Genomic DNA, 19,996 nt, shown 5'->3' with positions numbered 1-19,996 from the left:
TTGTTTTGAGGGGGAGGAGATAATTAGATTTATTTATTTATTTTTTTAATGGATGTACTGGGGATTGAACCCAGGATCTCATGCATGCTATGCATGCGCTCTACCACTGAGTTATACGCTCTCCCCCCAGGCACAGTTTTTAGTGTTTCAGTTTATTAACTCATCTCTCCCTGTGAGGGAGGGACAGTTACCATCAGAAAGCTTAAGAGTTTTATTTCATCTATTCTGTGACACATTTTTTATATTCTAACATCTGGGCATTTAAGATATGTTACAGCTATTGGCCTCTTACAATTATAACTGACAACATTTTTCTTGTATGTAAATTAATGGTCCATTTCTCATCTGTAAGTTGCCCAAGGTCAGGCATCCCTCAGGTGATGACTGAGTTTTAAACTCCTGCTTTCTAACAGCAGGGGCTGCCTTCAACCGCTAGACTGTTCTGTCCTGAAAGGGGCAGAAAGTCTGAGAGTCCAGGGACAGGAAAGCAGTTCCTCCCCCACATCCCAGGGGAAAGCTTTTTACCCTGGGCTATGATTTTAGATCAGCTCTAGGGAATTAGTCCTAACCAGGAAGGGTGGGAGCCCCGAGAGACATGTTGTCAGCGCGAGTCAGGGTGTCTGCTGGTGCCTGGCTTCAGCAGGGTCTTCCCGGGGCCAGAGTGTGAAGTGACCAACTCCTGGAGCTGTCCCCTCCCCTGAGGGGTGAGTGAGCACAGCCTCTGGTCCCCTGCCCCTGTTTCTGGTGTCCTCTGAACACCTCAGCCTCATCTGCAGGCATCGCCCTCCAGGAAGGACCGAGAAGGCGAGTGGAATGAGTGTGTTTGTCTTTTGGAAGGTCAGGATTATTTGGCCTTTGTCAAACATTTCTCCAAGTGCCCAGGGTATCTGAAGGATGGAAGGATTAGGCCTTGTCATTGAGTTTTTCAGATTCCCTTTGGCTACACGGAGGAGTGTCTGGCTTTAACTTGATTTTCTTTTCCCTCTGCAAGTCTTCACCTCAGATCTGTAATCTGTTTTGTTTTTTCCTTCACTTGTTGAGGGAGTTGGGCAGCCCCGAATGAAATTCCAACTTCCAGTTTCCACCAACAACTGGCCCGCGGAGGAGATGGGCCTCCCTTTTGACGTTTTTAGGCTGAAGGTCTCTGTACAAAGAGAGAGACTTCCCCTCGGGCTCTTAACTTTGGGCAGTTATTCAGTTTCAGTCTACTGAAGTGAAAATAGCCTTTTATGCTAGAAATTAAGAGACATGCACAAGTTGGTAGATTTTCATGGGGAGCCCAGAGTCCCGCCTTCCTCTGAAATGCCAGCAGGAAGCGGGTGGAGCCCCCACAATAAGCCCAGAAGTTTGGCTTCCTGACACATACACAGTACAAAGCATAGAAAGTGAGAGTATAGTCATAAAAAGAATTGAGCCCAGTGATTATAGGGATTTAACTCTTTTTTAACCTAAGCTCTCAAGGCCTCCCTGTTTCACAGCCTCAGGGGTTGAATAAATTGAGGTCTATAAAGATTTGTGTCTCCTGGCGTTGTGCAGTGCACAGCCTGTGAAGCTGTACGTGACAGTCCTATAAACTTTCCACTAGACAACCCTCCTAAATTCTAATTTCATCTTCTCAACAGACTGACTTTCTGAGTTCATTTCACCTCTTTAGGGCTGTTTTCTCATCTCTCAAGCCAGGAAAACAACCTCACCTCTATCTTACATAGTACTTCAGAGACTTACATGAGAGAATGAACATAGCCCTGAACATGGGTACTGGGTGGGAGGGGGCTGTCCCACAGAGGGGTCTCTCTGGGAGAACGAGGTATGTGGCCCAAGCTGAGTGCCTTTGGGTCGGTGACTCCTGGTGAGTGGTTAGTCCACAGGCTAGTTGAGGGCTGACTCCTGTGGACAGTCACTGCAGAATGGACCACCTCTGGAGAGGGAAGTTTGGCGGTCTTTTGAGATTCCAAGAATGCAGCATTCTCTAGCAAGTCTTGAAAAGGAATGGTCATCAGTCTTATTTTAATACTTGTACCCAGTGGTGTGATGACAATTATTTGATATCCAGCTCTCTAGGGGGAGGTCCCTGATATGTCATGTTTGCCAATTTCCATGGTGTAAATGCACCCACGGTGGCTGATCTCAGGCCAGTGTGGAATTGGGGTACGATGTGCTCAGCTGGCTCTCGGGAGCTGCTGAGAGCTGCCGGTGCACTGCTGCCTTCACCGCCCTCGGGTTCTCGGCAGGGAAGGTGAAAGCGATTCTTGTGATGCGCCAGGTAGACACAGGTCTTTAGAATTCTGAGCTCCTTGCTACGGGGGTGAGGACAGGGGGCTTGGGGCCTCTGGCCCCGGTTCCTCACTTTACAGATGAGGGCAGCCTAGACTCCCCAAGTCCTTTGTTTACAGATCTGAGAGGATCCTGTACAAGCAGACAGGAAGGTGAGCTGGTCTGTAGGCACCCAGGGTTGAGATCCCCACGAACCTGGCTGGGGAGAGAATGCTGAGGCTGAACACAGAGAAATTCCAGCCCAGACCATGCCCAGCATTGTCCCTGAATGAACAAACCATTGTGTCTGTATGTGACTCATCGTGACCCCGCAATGACGAATGACCACAGCCAGATAAGACTGTTACTGCAGGGTCCAGGTTTCTACCGAGCAGCTCTGATGTGGAGCTGAGCTGTGAGGCAGCCCTCTTGAGGGAGAGGATTACTAAGTTGATATTGAGGCTGAGGAGTTTTTTTTTTTAAATTGCGGTAAAATATATGTAAGATAAAATTTACCCTCTTAACCAATTTTAAGTGTACAGCTCAGTGGCATTAAGGGCATTCACATTGTTGTGCAGCCATCACCACCATCCATCTCTAGAACTTTCTTCATCTTCTCAGACTGAAACCCTTTCCCATTAGATGGTGTATATAGCGAGGGGGTGGGACTCCATTGCTCCACTCTGCTCAGGCTGCCTCTGTGAGCACGTGTGACTCCGCTGGTTCTGAGGTGTCCTTTGGCCTGTGACTCACTGCTTGCCCTCCCCACACCCTCACCTGACTGGCCTGCGACCTCTGACCCAGGCGTGGTCATGCTTCGGCCAGAGCCCCGGAACCAGAGTGTTGGAGCTGGAAGGGATGGGGTGCCGATCTGATACCCAGAGAGGATAGGAAACTTACTAGAGGCCACCCCCCAGGCCACTGGAGGCGTTCAGAGCCCAGAGCCCTGTCTTCTGAGGCCAAGGCAAGCTTGAGTTTTGTCTTCTCTTGCTATAAGATCCCAACTGGTTTCCAGCATCTGGACTTGGCCTTGACTAATGACTTCTGAGACCCCATCCCCACCATTGCCAGGCCCAGTTTACTTCTGGGCCCTGAGAAAAGTGAGCCTGCCCTACTGAAAACAGCTTAGATCCCATGCTCCAGGTGACATCACAGGGTATTTCTCACGTGCTGGGGCAGGTGAGTCCCTCCAGCCTCACTTCAGCCCCTAGAGATGCGTCCTCTGGGAGATCACAGGCCGACACTGTACTGACAGTCCTGCAGCCTCCTGCAGCACACGAGAGCACACGAGGGCACAGGATGGGTAGACCGGGTCAAGCCAGTACTGGTGTGATGGGAAACCACCTGCTGGGCTGGGCAGGCTGGGCGAGGCCCCCTCCTGGGGAGTCAGAGGCCTAGTGCATTTCTGGGGTCACAGAGCCTGTCCGCGGTACACGGACATGGTTGGGCCCGAGGAAAACAATTTCCAGGTCCTCAACTCCTTCCAGTACTCATTTTGCCTAAGGATGTCCTGTGATGAGGGGCTGGTTTCTCATCCCCCCTGTTCCATCCACAACCATCCTTCTCCCATCTCACCTTTCCCCTACCCAGAATCTGACCGCAACGTGTTGCTCCGGAAAGTAAATGCCTCTAGGATGCCAAACAAAGGCACAGTTCAAAGTACTGGCAGCAGTTGAGGAAGTCAGTCACCTCAATGACCACTAGGTAACAAATTTATTTATAAGTCAGGTGACAGTCCATCGTTTGCTTTCCACAAAATTGAAGAAGTAATTGTGGTATCAGCTGACAGCATTAACAGTAATTTTGTCAATAGATTATTGTGATTTTTTTCAACATGTAACAGAAAGACTTTAAAGAATTGAGTGGCATTTCTGTAATGACAGCCTTTCTATTTTTGTATGTGAATAAGTTGCCTCGATGTTTACATCTGTGAAAATGAAAAACAGAACTACGATTGGTATGAAACCTAGTTTCATTCCATCAGTAAATAATATTTACCCATGAAATAGCCGTCCCCTCCATCTCACTAAGAGGAGCTTTTCCAACAAATCTTTACTTTTTTTGTTAAATGATTATTTAGCAAAATGTTTCATTTACAATGTTTGCCCAGTCATGTACTAAAAGTCATTACAGGGGTCAGAAAATAGCTCAGCGGCAGAGTGCGTGCTCAGCATGCACGAGGTCCTGGGCTCAATACCCAGCATCTCCATTAAAAAAAAAAGAAATAAAAAATTTTTAATTAAAAATAAAAAGTCATTGCAATGATAAGTCAAGCCAGAAGAAACTCTCTAAAGACTTTGAGCTTTAGGATCAAATTACTGTACAGTTTGATCAGGTGATCACTACAAGGCATGGAAGCACAAGATGTTACGTTAGGATGAAATGTGGGAAAAGTGGACTGGAAATGAGTAGAAATCCCATCTGTTAAAGAAGATCTTCATGGATCCTTTTAAACAATAGATGATGATGAATGTAAATCACCATCTAGAATCCACGGGATATCAGTAAAGAGGCCCACAAGGGTTTTATTTTTACATGTCAATATTTAGCATATGCTGGAAAATATTACTCACGACTGTTTAAACTAATGATGAAAATTTCTGATAGCAGTTTGAACACGAGGGGTGCACTGGTCAACTGCACTCTTAGGGAGACAACAGCAAAGTGGTTGGAGGCTGCCAGACCTTAGGGCTGGATGGAGTCTGGGCTCCGTGGGACCCATGTTTGCATCTTAGGTCCAACACAGACCAACTGTGCACGGGGCAGGCAATTCAGCTTCCTGGGGACGGCCCCTCCTGTGTACAGTGGCAATCCTATTAGGCAGGTCAGCCATCCTTCTGCAAGGATGTGGTTAAGAGCACCAGCTCTGGAGCCAGACTTGGCTTGAGTAACTTGCCCAGGTGGGACAGCCGCAAAGTGGATTTGAATCCCAGCTCCCCACTGTGTCACCTTGGCCAGGCTCCTTAACCTCCCTGTGCCTCCGTCTCCCTCCCTGTAAAATGGGACTAAAAGTGGGGCCTCCCCGTGGGAGGAAGTTTGTGGAACCCTGCCTGGCACACGGTAAGCACTGCCCTGAGGATTAACTGTCACTGAAGCATCTGCTTCCAACGTGCTGCCATGTGCCGGCTCCTCTTACTCACCTGCACCCTCTCCTGAGCCCCCCGTCCCGGGACTCAGGAGCCTGAATCCCCTTTGTTCTCATTTATTTCAAGAGCCTTTCGTGCCTGCTGCAGCACGCCCTCCCGGGCCTCCCCCGGGCCGCTACCCCGGCACAGGAAGTGCCTACTGCCTTCAAAGCAACCTGGGACTCTTGCCAGGGACTCTGTCCTCCCACGCAGAGGCTGTTGAGGAAGTGGTACTAGAAGTCAGCTTCACGACTCAGATGGAGAGACGTAAAGTAAAATTTTCCATGCCCCTCCTTGAACCCACCGCCTCCGGGGTCTAATCTTGGGCTTGCAGCCCCGACCACGGGGCTGTCCTTTGGCCACTGCAAGGGGACCGTTCTTGAACTGTGCTTGTCCCTGCGCTGAGCCCATCGGAAGAGGCAGACGGGGTGCCTGGGCGTTGGTTCTAGCGCAGGCTGTGGGAATATTTGCACTCGTGAGGCTGACATTTGAGGACGTCAACCCCGCCTGTCTTCTAGAAATGATGCCTGTTCTACTTAAGACCCTCAGCCCCTGACACCTGTCACTGTCCACAGCATAACTGCCTTGTTCTTATGTTGTTTTAAAATGGTGTCCTGGTCATCTTATTGGAGAGGGGGGAATGTGAGCCAGGATTGTCACCTGTTGGACACTCCCCCCACCCCACCAGCAGGCATGGTACAAGTGGTGACCTGTTTGTCGAATGAAGGGACAGTTAATAAAAACCAGACATTACTGGCCCCAGCAGCACTCTTCTTCCTACTAAGTGTGGGGCAGGCGAGTGGTGGAATTGGCAGTCTCGGGGCCTTACCAGAGAATCCAGAGATCTAGGAGCATTGACCACCATTGCTCCAGGTAATGACTGCTGATCACAAGGAGAACGTTGTGCTGGGAATGGGTCCCTTAAACCTCAGTGGGAGTGGGAGGTGTGTCCTCTGGACCAGAACCACACCAGCCCCTAAAGGCCAGGTACTCACCCGAGTTATCTCTTGGGCCTCCTTCTAAAGTGGGGACGGTGGGGCAGTGGGGATGTGGAACAGAAAACAGCCATGGATGGTGTGGAGGGGTCCCCAGAGAGATGTGTCTCCTTCTAGCAATAGGGTCAGCGATGGTCTGGGTCAGCGATGGTCTGGGTAACCTTTCGCAGAGGGCAGGGGAGGCTCGAGCTGCTCTCTTGAGAGCTCATTTAGGAAGAGTTGATCAAACACTTGCCGTGCGAAGTGCTGGGGTGCCAGGATAAAACAATCGGACAGAGCCCTGACCCTACGGAACCCCAGTCTGTTGGGGGACACAGACAGGGAAGGAAGGTATTAGCTTTGCATGTGACAAGGGCTAACAGGGATGCTGTTGGCACTTAGAAGGGGCAACTAGCAGTGTCTCAGGAGAGCAGGGAAGGCTCCCTGGAGGAGGTGCTGCCGACTTGAACCCAGAAGAGTGGAGAAGAGTTTCTTCTGGGAAGAGGGGTGGGCGGAGGCATGGGGAAAGTCTATAAAGGGTAGAGCGGGGAAGTGAACTGGGAGGGGGCTATGGAAGGCCTCGCTAGCAGAGGCCCCGGGGCTCCAGGGCACATTTGAGGAGCTGCAGAGACAGCCCGTGGAAGCTGTAGGACCGTGGGGGCTGCAGATGGGGAGGGACAGGAGGACAGTGCGCGGGGCTGGGTGGGAGGTCCCGGGAGGAGGTCCCACTTTAGCCTTGTGGGCCAGTGGGAGCCTGAAGGATTTCAGCAAAGGAAGGAGGGCTGTGATCTGGCAGGGGTGAGAGCACTCCAGTGACGGAGCATGGAGGACTGACCCCCGCTGGGGACCCCGAGTCAGGCGGCTCTTGAGGATTCGTGGAGAGGTGGATGGGAGAGGCTGGAGTGGCAGCTGTGGGGAGGGCTGTGGGCTGGGCAGGCTCCAGGCGGTGCCTCCGGACCCCGGAAGGTAGCAGGTCACCTCTACTTGTTAGGCACCTATGGCTGGCCCAGCCCTGGAGGCCTGGTGGGGCCCAGAATTCTCGTTTCTAACAGGCTCCAGGGGTCTCTGGGCAGGGGCCACAGCTCCAGGCTTCAGGCTCAGGTGACGTGAGGGGCCCTGGGCTGCCAGGGAGTGAACAGGACGTCTGTGGTTGCAGCAGGAAGCTGGGCTGTGTGTGGCCCCGTGTGACCGCAAGCTGCCCTGCCCACGTGATCCTCAGCTCCCGTGTCTCCTTTCCCTCCCAGGTGGCACCTCCCTGAGCTTCCTGGTTTTGGTGACAGGCTGCACGTCTGTGGGCAGAATTCCGGAGGCCGAAATCTACAAAATCACTGCCACCGACTTTTACCCTCTTCAGGAAGAGGCCAAGGAGGAGGACCGCCTCACAGCCTTGAGGAAGATCCTCAACTCAGGGGTCTTCTACTTTGCGTGGCCCAATGATGGGTCTCACTTCGACCTCACCGTCCGGGCGCAGAAGCAGGGTGATGACAGATCCGAGTGGGGGAACTCTTTCTTCTGGTGAGGGCCCCGGGCCCAGGTCTCCTGCCCCTAGCTCACTCGGGGGGTGGGCTCTAATGGGCGCCTGCATCCTCTGTCTCAGCTTTGCATCCCCTCCAGGAGTATGGGTTTCTGAGAGCTGGGATCTGTGCCCGCTTGCTCTCCGCACAGCAAGAGGAAAACTAGCCCCACTCCCCGCCCGGGGTCAGGGAGGCTGTTCAAAGTGGTCTGATGTAGACTTAGGAAGGCAGATCTGCTCCGTAAGTAAAGAGCATAAGGGCCAACATCTGCCTGTGCTTCCTAAGAGCGTGGGCACATGCTCAGTGCGTCCCTGGTCCCTCCTGGTCCCCTCAGTTCCCCTGGTTACCCATCAGCGCACAGATATTTACCACTGACGTTTATAAAGCACTTATGTTCCAGCCACTAAATTCTCTGCAGGTCATCGCTCACATAATCCTCCTAGTAAGCTATGAGGTAGGGTCTGTTGTCCCCATTTTACAGGTAAGGAGACTGAGGCTTGAACTACTGAGGGAATTTGAACCCAGGCATCCTGGCTCTGGATCCCATGTTGTTAATCACAAAACTAAATCAGCCACATCAACAGCAAATGGAGTCATCCTGCCAAGGTGACGGGCAGGAATGTGATGATATGACTGGAGGCCCGGGCAAAAGTGGGTGGGTTTCTGTGCGTTTAGGGTCACCTGATGACAAGCTAAGTGTGGATGATCCTATAAATATGTAAATTATCTATTTCTCTTTCAGGGCCCTGGGGGCCAGGACCCTTGACAGTGCTGGGAAAGGGAGGGGGAACTCAGTGGTTTACATGCAATGCTGCTGTTCCCTTGAGATTTACCCGGAGACTCGTGAGAAGGGAGTCAGAGCAGAAGCGATGGAAATCCTGCTGTAGAAATGGTCCCAGTATACCTCACATAATGAGATGTTCTTCAATTCCAGTGTTGGTCTGTGGGGCTACACCAGCGTCCAGCCCTGAGGCAGGATGGGTGAGGTTATATATGCCCTTTATTTGTGCCATCCTCCCTTTGCCCAAATAGAAGAGGTCATAGGTTTCCATCACCAGATGAATGTTCTTTCTCCTTGGTGCTTCGGACCCCCACAGGTGAATTTCTGACTTCCGTTTGGAGAAAGAGGGTTGCCACCACATCCTTCCATGTGTCCCAGTGCTCCTTGCCCCACCCTGGATTTGTTGAGTTTGGGGGGCAGTAGTGTGCTCAGACTTGAAGCATGTGAGTCTCCTTGTTAAAATGGAGATGCTGACTGAGCAGGCCTGGGCTGGGGTCTGAGACTCGGTATTTCCAGCAAGGCACGGATGGTGGCACCAGTGCTGCTGGTTGAAAGGTCCAGGGGATGGTGTGTCTGTGAATCGCCAGTTCCATTTTGCAGGTGCATGTGCCCCTGAGGGTGGCCGAGCTCAGGGACGCAGCGGCTGTGGATCATGAGCGGTCTTAGTCCACAGGGCTGTTCTCAGCTGGGCCTGTCTGAGAGCAGAGGCCGGAGGTCTCCGCGGCCGTAATATTCCTTGGAAAAGCACAGGGTTGAACGGGCTGCCTGGGGAGTCGAGATGGCCCTTGTAACTGCTTTTTCCAGGCCTCCTTGCACCAGCTCTGTTTGGAGATTTGAGGGACACAAAGAAGAGTAAGACAAAGCAGAGATTCATGGAGTGAAGGCTGAGAGGGGCTTGGGAAAGGGGGAGGCCCCAAGTGGACGCAGGACTAAGAAGAGTTGGAGAGAAGCCTGCTCCGGGGGGCTCTAGGCCGCTGGCCCATCCCAGGGCACCCAGGGAGCTGACCACAGCTGAGTCGGCCCCAGCCGCGTGCTTACAGTCCTGATTGCCTACACCCACCATTTTGGGTGCTGTGTTCAAGGTCTGAGCCCACATCAGGAGTCAGATGGGGTCCACCATGAATGTGGCTGGTGAAGGAGTGAGAGTGTACGGTGGGGTGCAGTCACTTTTCTGGGCTGGTTACTGTTCACCACCGGTAATTGCTTCCCAGTACAATCAAGTCCTGGAAGGAAACTCGAGCTGTTTTTCTTTATGGACTTGGGTTTCTTCCTTCAAGGATACGAGCCGTCCTCCCACAGGGCGTCAGTGCAGCGTGAGTACAAACAGGGAGTACTCAGAGCTGTCCATTGGCGCAGGGGTCCTTCTCCTGACCCCTGGTGACTGATGGTGGCTGTAGCTGTGTGGCTGGAAAACTCTGGAATATTCTGGAGGCTTTGCCTTGATGCCACATGCAGATCTGGTACATTGATTACTAAAGCTGGCGTATTACCTGAATTTTAGCCAGTGATTCTGAAGAGGGAAATGTGTTTTTGTAAAGTAATGCTTCATGCTCGTGTCAACTGAAAAAAAAAAAAAAGCACAGCCTAAAAGTTGAGAGTTATGCTTTATTTGGCAAACTTTGTGAGGACTTCAAGCCCGAGAGACAGCCTCTCAGATAGCAATAAGGGACTGTTCTGAGGGAAGGGGCAGAATGTATGGGAGTCTGCAACAAAGACCAAAGGTAGTGGGAGCACCAAAAGATTACTGTTAGTTAAAGAAAATCAAATATCTCAAGTTAAGGAATTTGGCCTTTCTCTATGGATGGGGAGATGCAGGAGTCTGGGCTTGTTGAAATCATTCCTTTGATGTGCACCTCAGATTATCTAGGGGCAGATATCCTGTCCTTTCCCATCCCAAGTCCCCTCTGGGAGCACGGCTGGGGGTGGCTGCAGTGGCTGAGGGCTTGGCAGCAGGCAGCCCCTTTGTCTCCATCCTGGTTCCCTCAGGGCTCACCGTGGGGGCAGCCGGAGTGGCTTGATGGCTGCGACTTCCTTGTTTACTGATACGGTGGGCACCGTTTTCATTCACACTCAGCCAGACCAGTGCTTGGTATGAGAGCTCAGATACGGCCCTGCTCCCTGAGGGGGCGTCTCTTAGCACCACGCGGTCCCAGTTTCCATCTGGGAGGCTGGCCTGAGAGCAGGGAGTGGCTGCTTTGAGAAGCCGCTGACTGGGACACACTTCTCCAGAAATGAGTGAGAGCTGCTACCCTTGAGGAAGGCTCAGAGCAGGAATGGTGCTGCCTTTTTAAAACAAATAGGGCATTGTGATCTAGATTTGCTCACTGACCTGTATGAGCCTCCCGGGGAGCGGGTTAGGGGTCTCAGAACGGCACTGCCTGGGTCCCCGGCATGACCTCTGTGGAGCTCGGAAGCAGTCTGAGGTCCATGCACCCACTCCGAGGCTCCACAGCTCAGAGCAACCACTGACCTGCTCAGTAAGTTCCAGTGGGTGTTGGGGAGATCCAGTGACTGGAAGATGAGAGAAGGGTGTGGCTTGCACAGGTGCAGCCATAAAGGTAGGAGAGGCTCGGGGTGAAGAGCACAGCTCCCGGCTCCACACTGCCGCTTACTGGCTCCATGACCTTGGGCAAGTACTTCATCTCTGTGCCTCAGTTTCTTCATCTGTAAAATGGGGTAAATGATACTACCTCTTCCATAGGGCTGTTTCAAGGAGGAAGTGAGTTGATCCATCCCAGAGTACTTAGAATGGTGCTCGGTGCCCTTGATCAACGTTGGCTGCCATTCCCATCATTCTCATCATGGACGCGAGACCCAGGACTATCCACTGGGTGTGGGGAGGAAACACTGCAACCTTCATTACGTTTTATGTTCATCTCTTCCTTTTTTATTTACTTTGGATTGCTTCATAATGCTCTCACTATATTCACCTTGTGGGATTTGTATATAATTTGAATAAGCTTGCATATATGTAATTAGTTTTATCATGTATCATTATTCTTTCATCATAAAATGTGATTAAATTTTATCAATAGGATTTATGATCAAAAAATGCAGAGAACACTGGTGTAAACAATGGCTCCTCTGAGATTCCCTGAGAGGCAGGTGATTTAGTCACACCTGCACGTGGCTTCCTGTCACTGATATTGACACCCGGGAGTAGCTTCGGGAAGGGACTTATAGCCTTTTCCTGATGCGGGCGTCCCTGTGGCCCTGCTGTCTGAGGCATCTCTAAAGCACATGAACATCCCAGGGCACATGTCCCAGGTGCAGAGTTCACAGGGAATGAGCAGTGTGGGAATGCCGGCCCCCAGGCCCCTCCCCCTGCTCTGGGCACAGTGTTTCCTGGACGATGTGAGGCGACCCCAGTCGCTGTGGGGCTGTTTTGCAGGAACCAGCTGTTGCACGTGCCCCTGAGGCAGCACCAGGTGAGCTGCTGTGACTGGCTGCTGAAGGTCATCTGCGGGGTGGTGGCCATCCGCACGGTGTACGCCTCTCACAAGCAGGCCAAGGCCTGCCTCATCTCCCGCATTAGCTGCGAGCGCGCCGGCGCTCGCTTCCACACCCGCGGCGTGAATGACGACGGCCACGTGTCCAACTTCGTGGAGACAGAGCAGGTCAGTGCCCAGGCCAGCCCGTGGCGCCCGATGGTTCAGCTCGGGTGCACTCGGGCACACGTGTTTCTACTCGGGGGTTACTGGAGGCAGTTTCTGATGAATGTGACTCCTCACTCTCACAGAACAGAACCTGTCACTGGGGCTCTGTCTGCAAATGTGGCCTCTGCTTTGCATGGTGTAGCTTTTCTGATTCATTTCTCATGCTGGGAAAATGCTGCATTGTGAGCTATTTTCAACTAAAAAGAAGCAGGTATTTTTGCCATAATTGTGAAGGAGGGGCAGTTATTCAGAGAGCAGCTGATGGATGAACCAATAGGATTTGAAAATCTTTAAAAAAATTTTTTTGGTGGGGGAGGTAATTAGGTTTTATTTTTTTGAAGGAGGTACTGGGGGTCGAACCTAGGACCTGGTGCATTGCTAAGCATGCACTCTACCACTGAGCTATATATACCCTCCTCGCTGCAAAAGCTTTCTAAGACCAAAGTAAGTAGACCAGTGATGGAAGGATGAGAGAAGAAACAGTTATTTTTCATTCTAAATCAAGGGAAGCTTCCTCCTAGAAGCAGGTCTCAGCAGCTGGGAGTTGTGGAATCTGCGTGCTGGGCGGCAGTTGCTGTTAGCTCCGTGGAATAGAACCATCTGCTTAACTTCTCATTGGCTTTTTCTCCCCCTGAATTTTGTCCTCAATCCTAGAGATGTTGTCTTACAACTGCTTTACTTTTTCTACCGTGCGATCTGTAGGATAATACCGCCGTGCAGACTAACAGGTGGAATAAATCATAAAGGAAAGCCTGTGAAAGGCGCAGGTGCGGTGTCGCTGTGGTTGTCAGGCTGCAAACAGCCTGTGTTCACTTAGTGCTGATGTGGCTTTGCATCCCCTCTTACTGCTGCAGCTGTGAGAGGTGTGTCCTACGGGGGCTTGAGCCAATTGAATTCAGCACAGATTTGCCTTCTGTGTGGGAGCTGCACCTGCCTGGGCTCTCAGAGGGGAGGAGGGTCCTTTGGGGTCAGACGCCGAGTAGGGATGTTGGACAGAAGCCTAAAGGTGAGCAGTAGGGGCAGTTCCTTGCCTGCGACTTTGGCTCACGTTGTCTGCTCCCCTGCACCTGGACGAGGCTGGCAGATAAGTATCTGGTTAAAAATGACAGAAAATGGGGCCCCCGACTGGAGGCTTTTTTTTTTCCCCCTTATTCCCGTCTACGTGATGGAAATAGCTTCCTCATGTCTCATGCCCCACCTTCCTTACCACTTTCCACCCCTGTCTTTATCCTTGTATTATTTATTGGTCTTCAGACCATTCCAGTTCATCCCACAGATCTTCATTCTTTATCACTTGGGTGGTCTGGGCTGGGTGCTGTGCTGGGAACTGGGGGGGCCAAAGGTGCCAAGCATATTTGTACAAAGCAAAACACCAACGGTGAACCTCGTAACTGAACCAGATTTAAGCGGTTTTCCCCGGGCGGCCCGTGCGGCTCAGCCCCGCTCCCCATCCAGCCCTTGGGCCGAGAGCAGTTTGTTTGGTGCTCCCCAGAGTTTTGGCTTCCAACCAGTTTTATTTAAAATTTGGGGTCTCATCTACTGTGTCTTGTCGAGTAAGTCACTGGGAAAGTCCTTATCACCGTCTGTCTGTTCCTAAAAGATGAGAAGGCAGTAGTGGCTTCCTGGGGCTCCTGTGACAAGTACCACAAAATTGGGAGGGGGTGCTTAAAACTACCGAAACGTATTGTCTCACAGTTCTGGAGGCCGGAGCCCGAAGTCAAGGCGTGAGCAGAGCTCCCTCCGACGCCCCTGGGGGCGGGTCGTCCCTGCTCTTACAGCTTCCGGTGGCCGGGCTGGCAGCGTCCCCCGTCTCTGCCTCCATCTTCACGTGGAGGCTTCTCCCAACGTGTGTCTTTCTCCCCTTCTCATAAGGACACCCGTCCTGTGGATTAAGGGCCCATCCTTCTCCAGCCTCACCTTCTGAACTAATCACATCTGCAAAGGCTCTTATCTCCAAAGAAGGTCAGGTTCCGGGGTGCTGGCGATTAGGACTTCAACACAGCTTTCTGGGGGACAGTTCAGTCCATCACAAGCACATCACTGGACGTTGCTAGACTAGGACTGTCCTTAAGTGCGGCCCCTGTAGCTTTATGAAAAATCTCCCTGTTGTCCTTGCTTTTCTAGTTTTTCTGCAGACTAGGGTTGGGCCTTTGCTCCCGCTGCTTCACCTCAGTTTGCCTGGTGACTTGGGCTTGTCGCCTGTGCGCGCGCACCTTACGTGCTGCAGCTGGGGGCGGGGCCTTGTCCGCTCCAGCACCTTAGAGGCGCCAGCGGCCCGCCCCTCAGCTCCTGGTGCCTGCAGCCCCGCTGCTGCCTAAATTGCCTCCACCTGCCTCCCTTCCTGGGCATAGGGAGGGATTTCTCGACTCCTGCAACCTTTGTGGCCTTCCAAGTTTGTGTTTTTCCTCCCTTTCCTCCTCCGGGCTGTGCTCTGGGTGAGGCCTCACCTCAACTTTCCTCCCAGGAGCAGCGGGTGAGCTGACAGGTACACTGCCGTCCCACCTGGACCGAGGGGCTGCCAGCGAGCCCCAGGGTGATTTTGTTTTCATGGACACATACAGGGCAGGAGGTCGCAGCCTTGCACCCAAAGCAGTTCCTTGCGGGGTGCCTCTGTTTCAGGCTGCTCCGCAGTGACGTGTGCTCTCCACTGCAGGAAGGAGGAGCCCGGATCCAGGCCCCTAAACAGCGTGACCCCCTGGCTAGAGGGAGCAGGGGAGAAGGCGGCCACAGGGGAGGAGAGGGGGCGTTTCCCAGAGCTGATTCCAGGGTTGTCCTTGCAAATCCTGAGCCCCTCGGCCGAATCTGATTAAGAGCCTGCCAGGTGGGAACCCAGCAGGAATGAGACAGACCAGCTGGCCCTTGCAGACAGGCAGCTTCACGCTCCAGAGGGGCCTCCCACAGTCAGTGCTCAGCCACAGCCCTCCTGCCTAAAGAGAGACGGAAGGATAGCAGAGCAAGTGAGGGCAGGGAGAGGCCTGTGTGCTGGGGGAGGATTTTGGAGATCGGAGCCATCGGAGGACAAGGGGGATGGACCAAGGGAGGTGGGGAGCCGCGGAGGGAGAGGAAGACACAGATGAAATCGAGGAGAGCTTTGAAGGCGTGCGCTTCTTTGGAAAGCATCCTACTGACAGACGTCCTGATGGCACAGCTGTGATGGAACACGAGCCACTCCCCGACACCAGCTCCAGGCAGTGTCCACCGCAGCTGCATCACCCCCTTTTCTAAAAGGTTTATGGATGCAGGAGCAGACATGGCTGAAGGGAAGAAGCTGCTCCCAGAGGTACAAGAAACTCGTGTTGCTCCTGCTCGTACAAGCCACTTGCTGCCTGTCTCTGGAATCACGGGGTTCTGTTGATGGCTCTTTGTAGCAGTAGAGGTGCTTAGGTTGATCTGAGTTGTTTTTTGTAAAACACTAAAATCTTTCTTGAAGTGGAATACACACTTCCCAGCGTTCCTGCTGAGAGGCAGCTCTGCCTCCCTCCTGTCCTGGCCACCTCCGAGGGAGGGTTCCTAAGGGTATGTCAGAGATGGGAGCTGAGGGATGCCGAGCTCAGTCAGGGAGGGCAGACTCACAGGGAGCCGGAGGGAGACTGCCTGTGGCCCTGTTGAGGTTTGTCATTTAGGACTCCCGGGAGCCGATCGGTTGGGATGCTGTCCTGGGGCTGAGTGTGCCCTCCATGTGTGGTCTTGGTGGCTTTGCTTATGGTGACAGAGCAGATTGTGCGTCGCATCCTGAGGTCTTCAAATCAGAGTGAGTCAGCAGAGCGAGGCTGGTTCATTCAGGGAGCAAAGTATTACCTGCTTTGTGACCCGGTGTTTAGAGAAACGGCAAGGTCTGAAACCCCGGGTCCATGCCTGAGGGTGGCAGGCGGTGACCTCGAGGCGTTGGTACCCAGCCCCTGGTGGGAAGGAGCCTGGTGGGGACAGCTCGGCCCCTCTTGTGGTTGCTCTCAGGTCACCTCCAGCCTGTGCCCCCTGCTAAGGGGCTGACAGCTTGCAGTGCTGCTGTCATTCAAACAAATGATGGCACCAGGCAGAACAGGCTGGTTCCCTGACATGGGGACTCTCTGTGGGCAAACGGGCTTCTCCTGAGTCAAAGTCTCAGGGAGCCAGAAAAGGGTGGTGCTCCACTCCCACCTTGCGTTTACATTTTTCCTAAGGGGAAACAACCAGGGCAGGCTGTGTGTGTGTGCACGTTTGTATGTATGGGTGTTGTGTGTGTGTGTGTGTGTGTGCGTGCAAGCATGTCTGTGTTGTATGTGTGCACACGCATATATGTTGTGTTGCAGTTGTGCTGTGTATATGCATGTGTGTGCAGGGGCATCTCTGTCTCCCTGGGAAAAAGTCTGGAGTCTTCGGCTCTGCTGGGAGCCATACCTTGTAGGCTTGCTCTGCAGCCATGACTCACCATGCAGAAAGTCCCCTAGTTTATCAAAAGAAAACAAAAGATAAGAAATAAATATTTGACTACTAAAGATAAGGCCACTGATTAATCGAGGGAGGTTGGGATGACCGTGAGTGTCCTCCCAAGAATGCAGACTTGGGAAAAATTGGTTTGCAGACACTTCATCTGGGAACAGAAGTTCAGTGGAAAGCTTTGTAGGGGAAAGTGAGTGTGCCCAGTGGCAAGTCCTCCTGCTTTGCCCCTTTCTCTTTGTGGTTGTTGAGTTTCAGCTCCCACCCCTCTGGTCTAAAGCTGTAAGCAGTGCTCTTAGCACATGCTAAAGAAAGTGAAGGGTAATAGCTCCTTAGCTTAGATCAGATCCTGGGCAATGTTAAGAGTTGTGTTTACCCAGCTGTTGGCTGATTCTCAGGGATCGAGACCCCCTGTGCATGTGCCACAGGCAGCTGGGTTGTGTGCATTTAATGCCATTGTAGCCAGCGCTGCCTGCAGCCGTTTAAACAACCTGCTTGCTTCTGCTGTCAATAGAAAAATGGAGAGCAACAAATTTGCTGGTTGTCAGTATCTGGAAACTGACCAATTCTTAACCCAGTACATTTTTCCTTTGGGGATTAAAGGGTAGGGTTTCAGCTCAACATTGTAACTAACAGGCTCCTATAATTCCTGGAGTCCAGGGAGCCTTAGGGTCTAATGTTCAAGTCCTCCACTGCAGAATTACTAATGCATGTGTGATCTGAGTGTGATCTAGCTGCATGGAAAGCTACCCTGTAAGGGAGCAGGCCGGTAAGAACTGGAAAGGGCCAGCAGCATCGCCCTGGCCGGCCCTGCCAGGCCAGGGTAGAGTTACCCAGATAAAGGGCAGCATCTGAGAACTGCCATGGCCTCCCCCTCGTGATGCTCAGGGCTGGACTCTTTGTCCTTTTAGAACGCCTCGGCACTGCGGTGTCAGCGGGGGCCTGCAGGCAGGTGAGGAGCTGGTGCACCCCAAAACAACGGTGTGTGGGGGTGGGGAGGAGATACTTCTTTAGCTGGTAAGGGTCATCCATGTCTATACAGGTGCTGTCACACTGGAATTCGTGGAAGCTGTGTGTGGACTGTGTGGCACATTTAAGAAGACGTGGTGTAGGGCCAGGACCAACCACGAGCTCGGGTCGGGTCTTGACTTGCATTGTCAGTTGCGGGACCGCCGAGTGCCACCAACTAGGGCTTTTGGCTACAGCTGGTTCATTTCACTTCCTTCAGTCCTCTTCCAGTCGCTGCCCACTACTTCGCCAGTTGACAGGGTGACAGCAGAGGAAGATCTTGACCTAGTCCCAGAGCCCATTTGCTTCTGTTCCTAAAGTTGTGGTAGGGGAAGGAATTGCTGGGCTTTTCAGGGAGGTCGGGAAGGTTGTGGGAGTTCCTGCCCCGCTCGGAGGCTGGTGGGCAGCCAGCAAGCCCGAGAGCGCCGGGCGGCCTGGGGGTCGGGGAGCAGCGGGGCCAGGCCCAGAGAGGGCAGAGGGCGCTCACGCCCCACGGTCGCCCTGCACTCTAGCTGGTGTCGGGTCTCAGGCCGCCGGATCCCGTTACCCGGCTCCAGGACACTCGGTTTCATTGAAGAATACCTTTTCCTTTCTGTCTCCCTGTGGTGCAGACGATTTACATGGATGATGGAGTGTCGTCTTTTGTCCAGATCAGAGGCTCCGTTCCGCTGTTTTGGGAGCAGCCAGGGCTTCAGGTAAGTAATGAAAAAGCATGTCTACGTGTATTCACTCATTGCTTCTGAATGGCTGTGGGTTGTTTCTTTCGACCCTGTTTCTCCCATGGCACAGTTCCTGGGTTTTTTCCCCCAGCCCAGTTGGACTGAGCTGAGTTGTCACCGTGTGTGTGAGTGTGCACGTGTGTGTGGTGTCGAACACAGAAACATATACTTTGTGTGTGGTTTTCCAATCATGAGCTCACTGGTGAGGTAGGAAGGTCTTTGCAGGTAAGTGGACCACATTGTGGGATTGAGTGGAGTTACTTCCAGTAAGACCCAAGTTCAGTGTGTTGAGAACGTGGCCCAAGATGCCTTTGGAGAGTTGTGACTCCTGGAAAGCTCTGAAAGGCTCTGGGGGCCCCAGTGGCCGTGCTGCCAGTCTGGCGTTTGGAAGTGCCTGTTGTGGGGCCACGTGAGAATTGCACAGGGCTTTCCCGTGATTTCTAAAAATATACCTTGCTGTCCCGAACAGGGCTCTGGCCGGTGCCAGAGGTATTTGGCACTCTGTCTCCTGGGAAGAGTTCAGGGTGTGGTTCCAAGAACACATTTGTCGTCAATGGAACGGCGTGCTGCCTCATTCAGTGAGTTCCTACCAGTAGGGTCATGGCCAAGTGGACCTGAGACCTCCCTCGCTGGCCGGAGGGAACATGAGTGCCCTCAGAAGACCCCTCTGCCTGTGCCTCCATGGCTTTGGCTCTTCTCCCCGAGAGCTCTGTGTGAGGACGGTGGGTCCTCAGGCAGTGGCTGAAGAGGCCCAGGGCCACCTACCCAGTGCTTGGGCTTGTTTGACACCCTGGGGCTCACCTGCCCTTGACTTGACCCAGCATCCGCAATGGGCACTTTGTCCTCATGGCTGTCACCGTGCAGTTGGCAGCTGTGATGAGGAACCAAGTCAGCCCTCTGGTGAGGCAGACAGATGAGTGTCTCACTTGGGCCCTGAGTTCTGTGCAAAAAAGCTTTATTAACATTCAGTCTTCCCATTAGAAAGGAGCAACTAAGACGTATGAGGAGCTGGTGGCATTAAGTGGTGGCAGAACGAAGCACTCCTGAGGAAGGTTGTAACTGGAGATTTCCTCTGGGGCGCATCCCAAAAGAGCTTTGTTCTTCAACAGTTCTGTTGAGATATAATTTACATACATAAACCTCACCCATTTAAAGTGTACAATTCAATGGTTTTTAGCACATTTACAGAGTTGTGTAACCATAACCATAATCTAAGTTTAGAACCCTATCATCACCACTAAGAAAACTCTGGACCCACCAGCGGTCACGGCCCATCCCCTTCCCGCTCTCTGAGGCCTGGGCAACTGTTCCATCTACTTTCTGTCTCTGTAATTTGCCTCTCCTGGACATCCCAAAAGGGATTTTGAAACCTGATTTTCTTTAGATTTAGAGTTTTCCTTCTGAAACCTCTGGAGCTCTGTATTTAGAAGATTAAAAAGCAAAGATGAAATGAGTAGAATACAGGAAGGAAGGGGGAGACCACGTCATGTGTAAGGATTCGTAAGAAACCCCCAGCTGGGGGATGGTCATGATAGAGTCTTAGAATTTGG

At 52.5% G+C, this 19,996-nt stretch overlaps 1 protein-coding gene across 6 annotated transcripts in view; it reads left to right on the top strand.

Moving 5' to 3' along the window:
* The window catches only part of SYNJ2 (synaptojanin 2), an 89,852-nt gene that overhangs the window by 27,399 nt on the left and 42,457 nt on the right, over positions 1–19,996 (top strand). For 3 of the 6 annotated variants that reach the window (XM_074368077.1, XM_074368076.1, XM_045524491.2), the window contains exons 3-5: positions 7,597–7,867; positions 12,039–12,264; positions 18,339–18,422. In XM_074368077.1, coding sequence (XP_074224178.1) covers positions 7,597–7,867; positions 12,039–12,264; positions 18,339–18,422 — 581 coding nt within the window. Of the gene's footprint in view, positions 1–7,596; positions 7,868–12,038; positions 12,265–12,318; positions 15,584–18,338; positions 18,423–19,996 lie in introns of those variants that run through there. The other 3 variants (XM_074368080.1, XM_074368078.1, XM_074368079.1) reach the window with 2 other exon arrangements.

Source organism: Camelus bactrianus, chromosome 8 (genome assembly GCF_048773025.1).
Source record: "Camelus bactrianus isolate YW-2024 breed Bactrian camel chromosome 8, ASM4877302v1, whole genome shotgun sequence".
In the NCBI taxonomy this organism is placed as follows: domain Eukaryota; kingdom Metazoa; phylum Chordata; class Mammalia; order Artiodactyla; family Camelidae; genus Camelus; species Camelus bactrianus.
The sequence above is the reverse complement of the archived record's forward strand: the minus strand, read 5'-3'. Positions and strand labels throughout refer to the sequence as shown.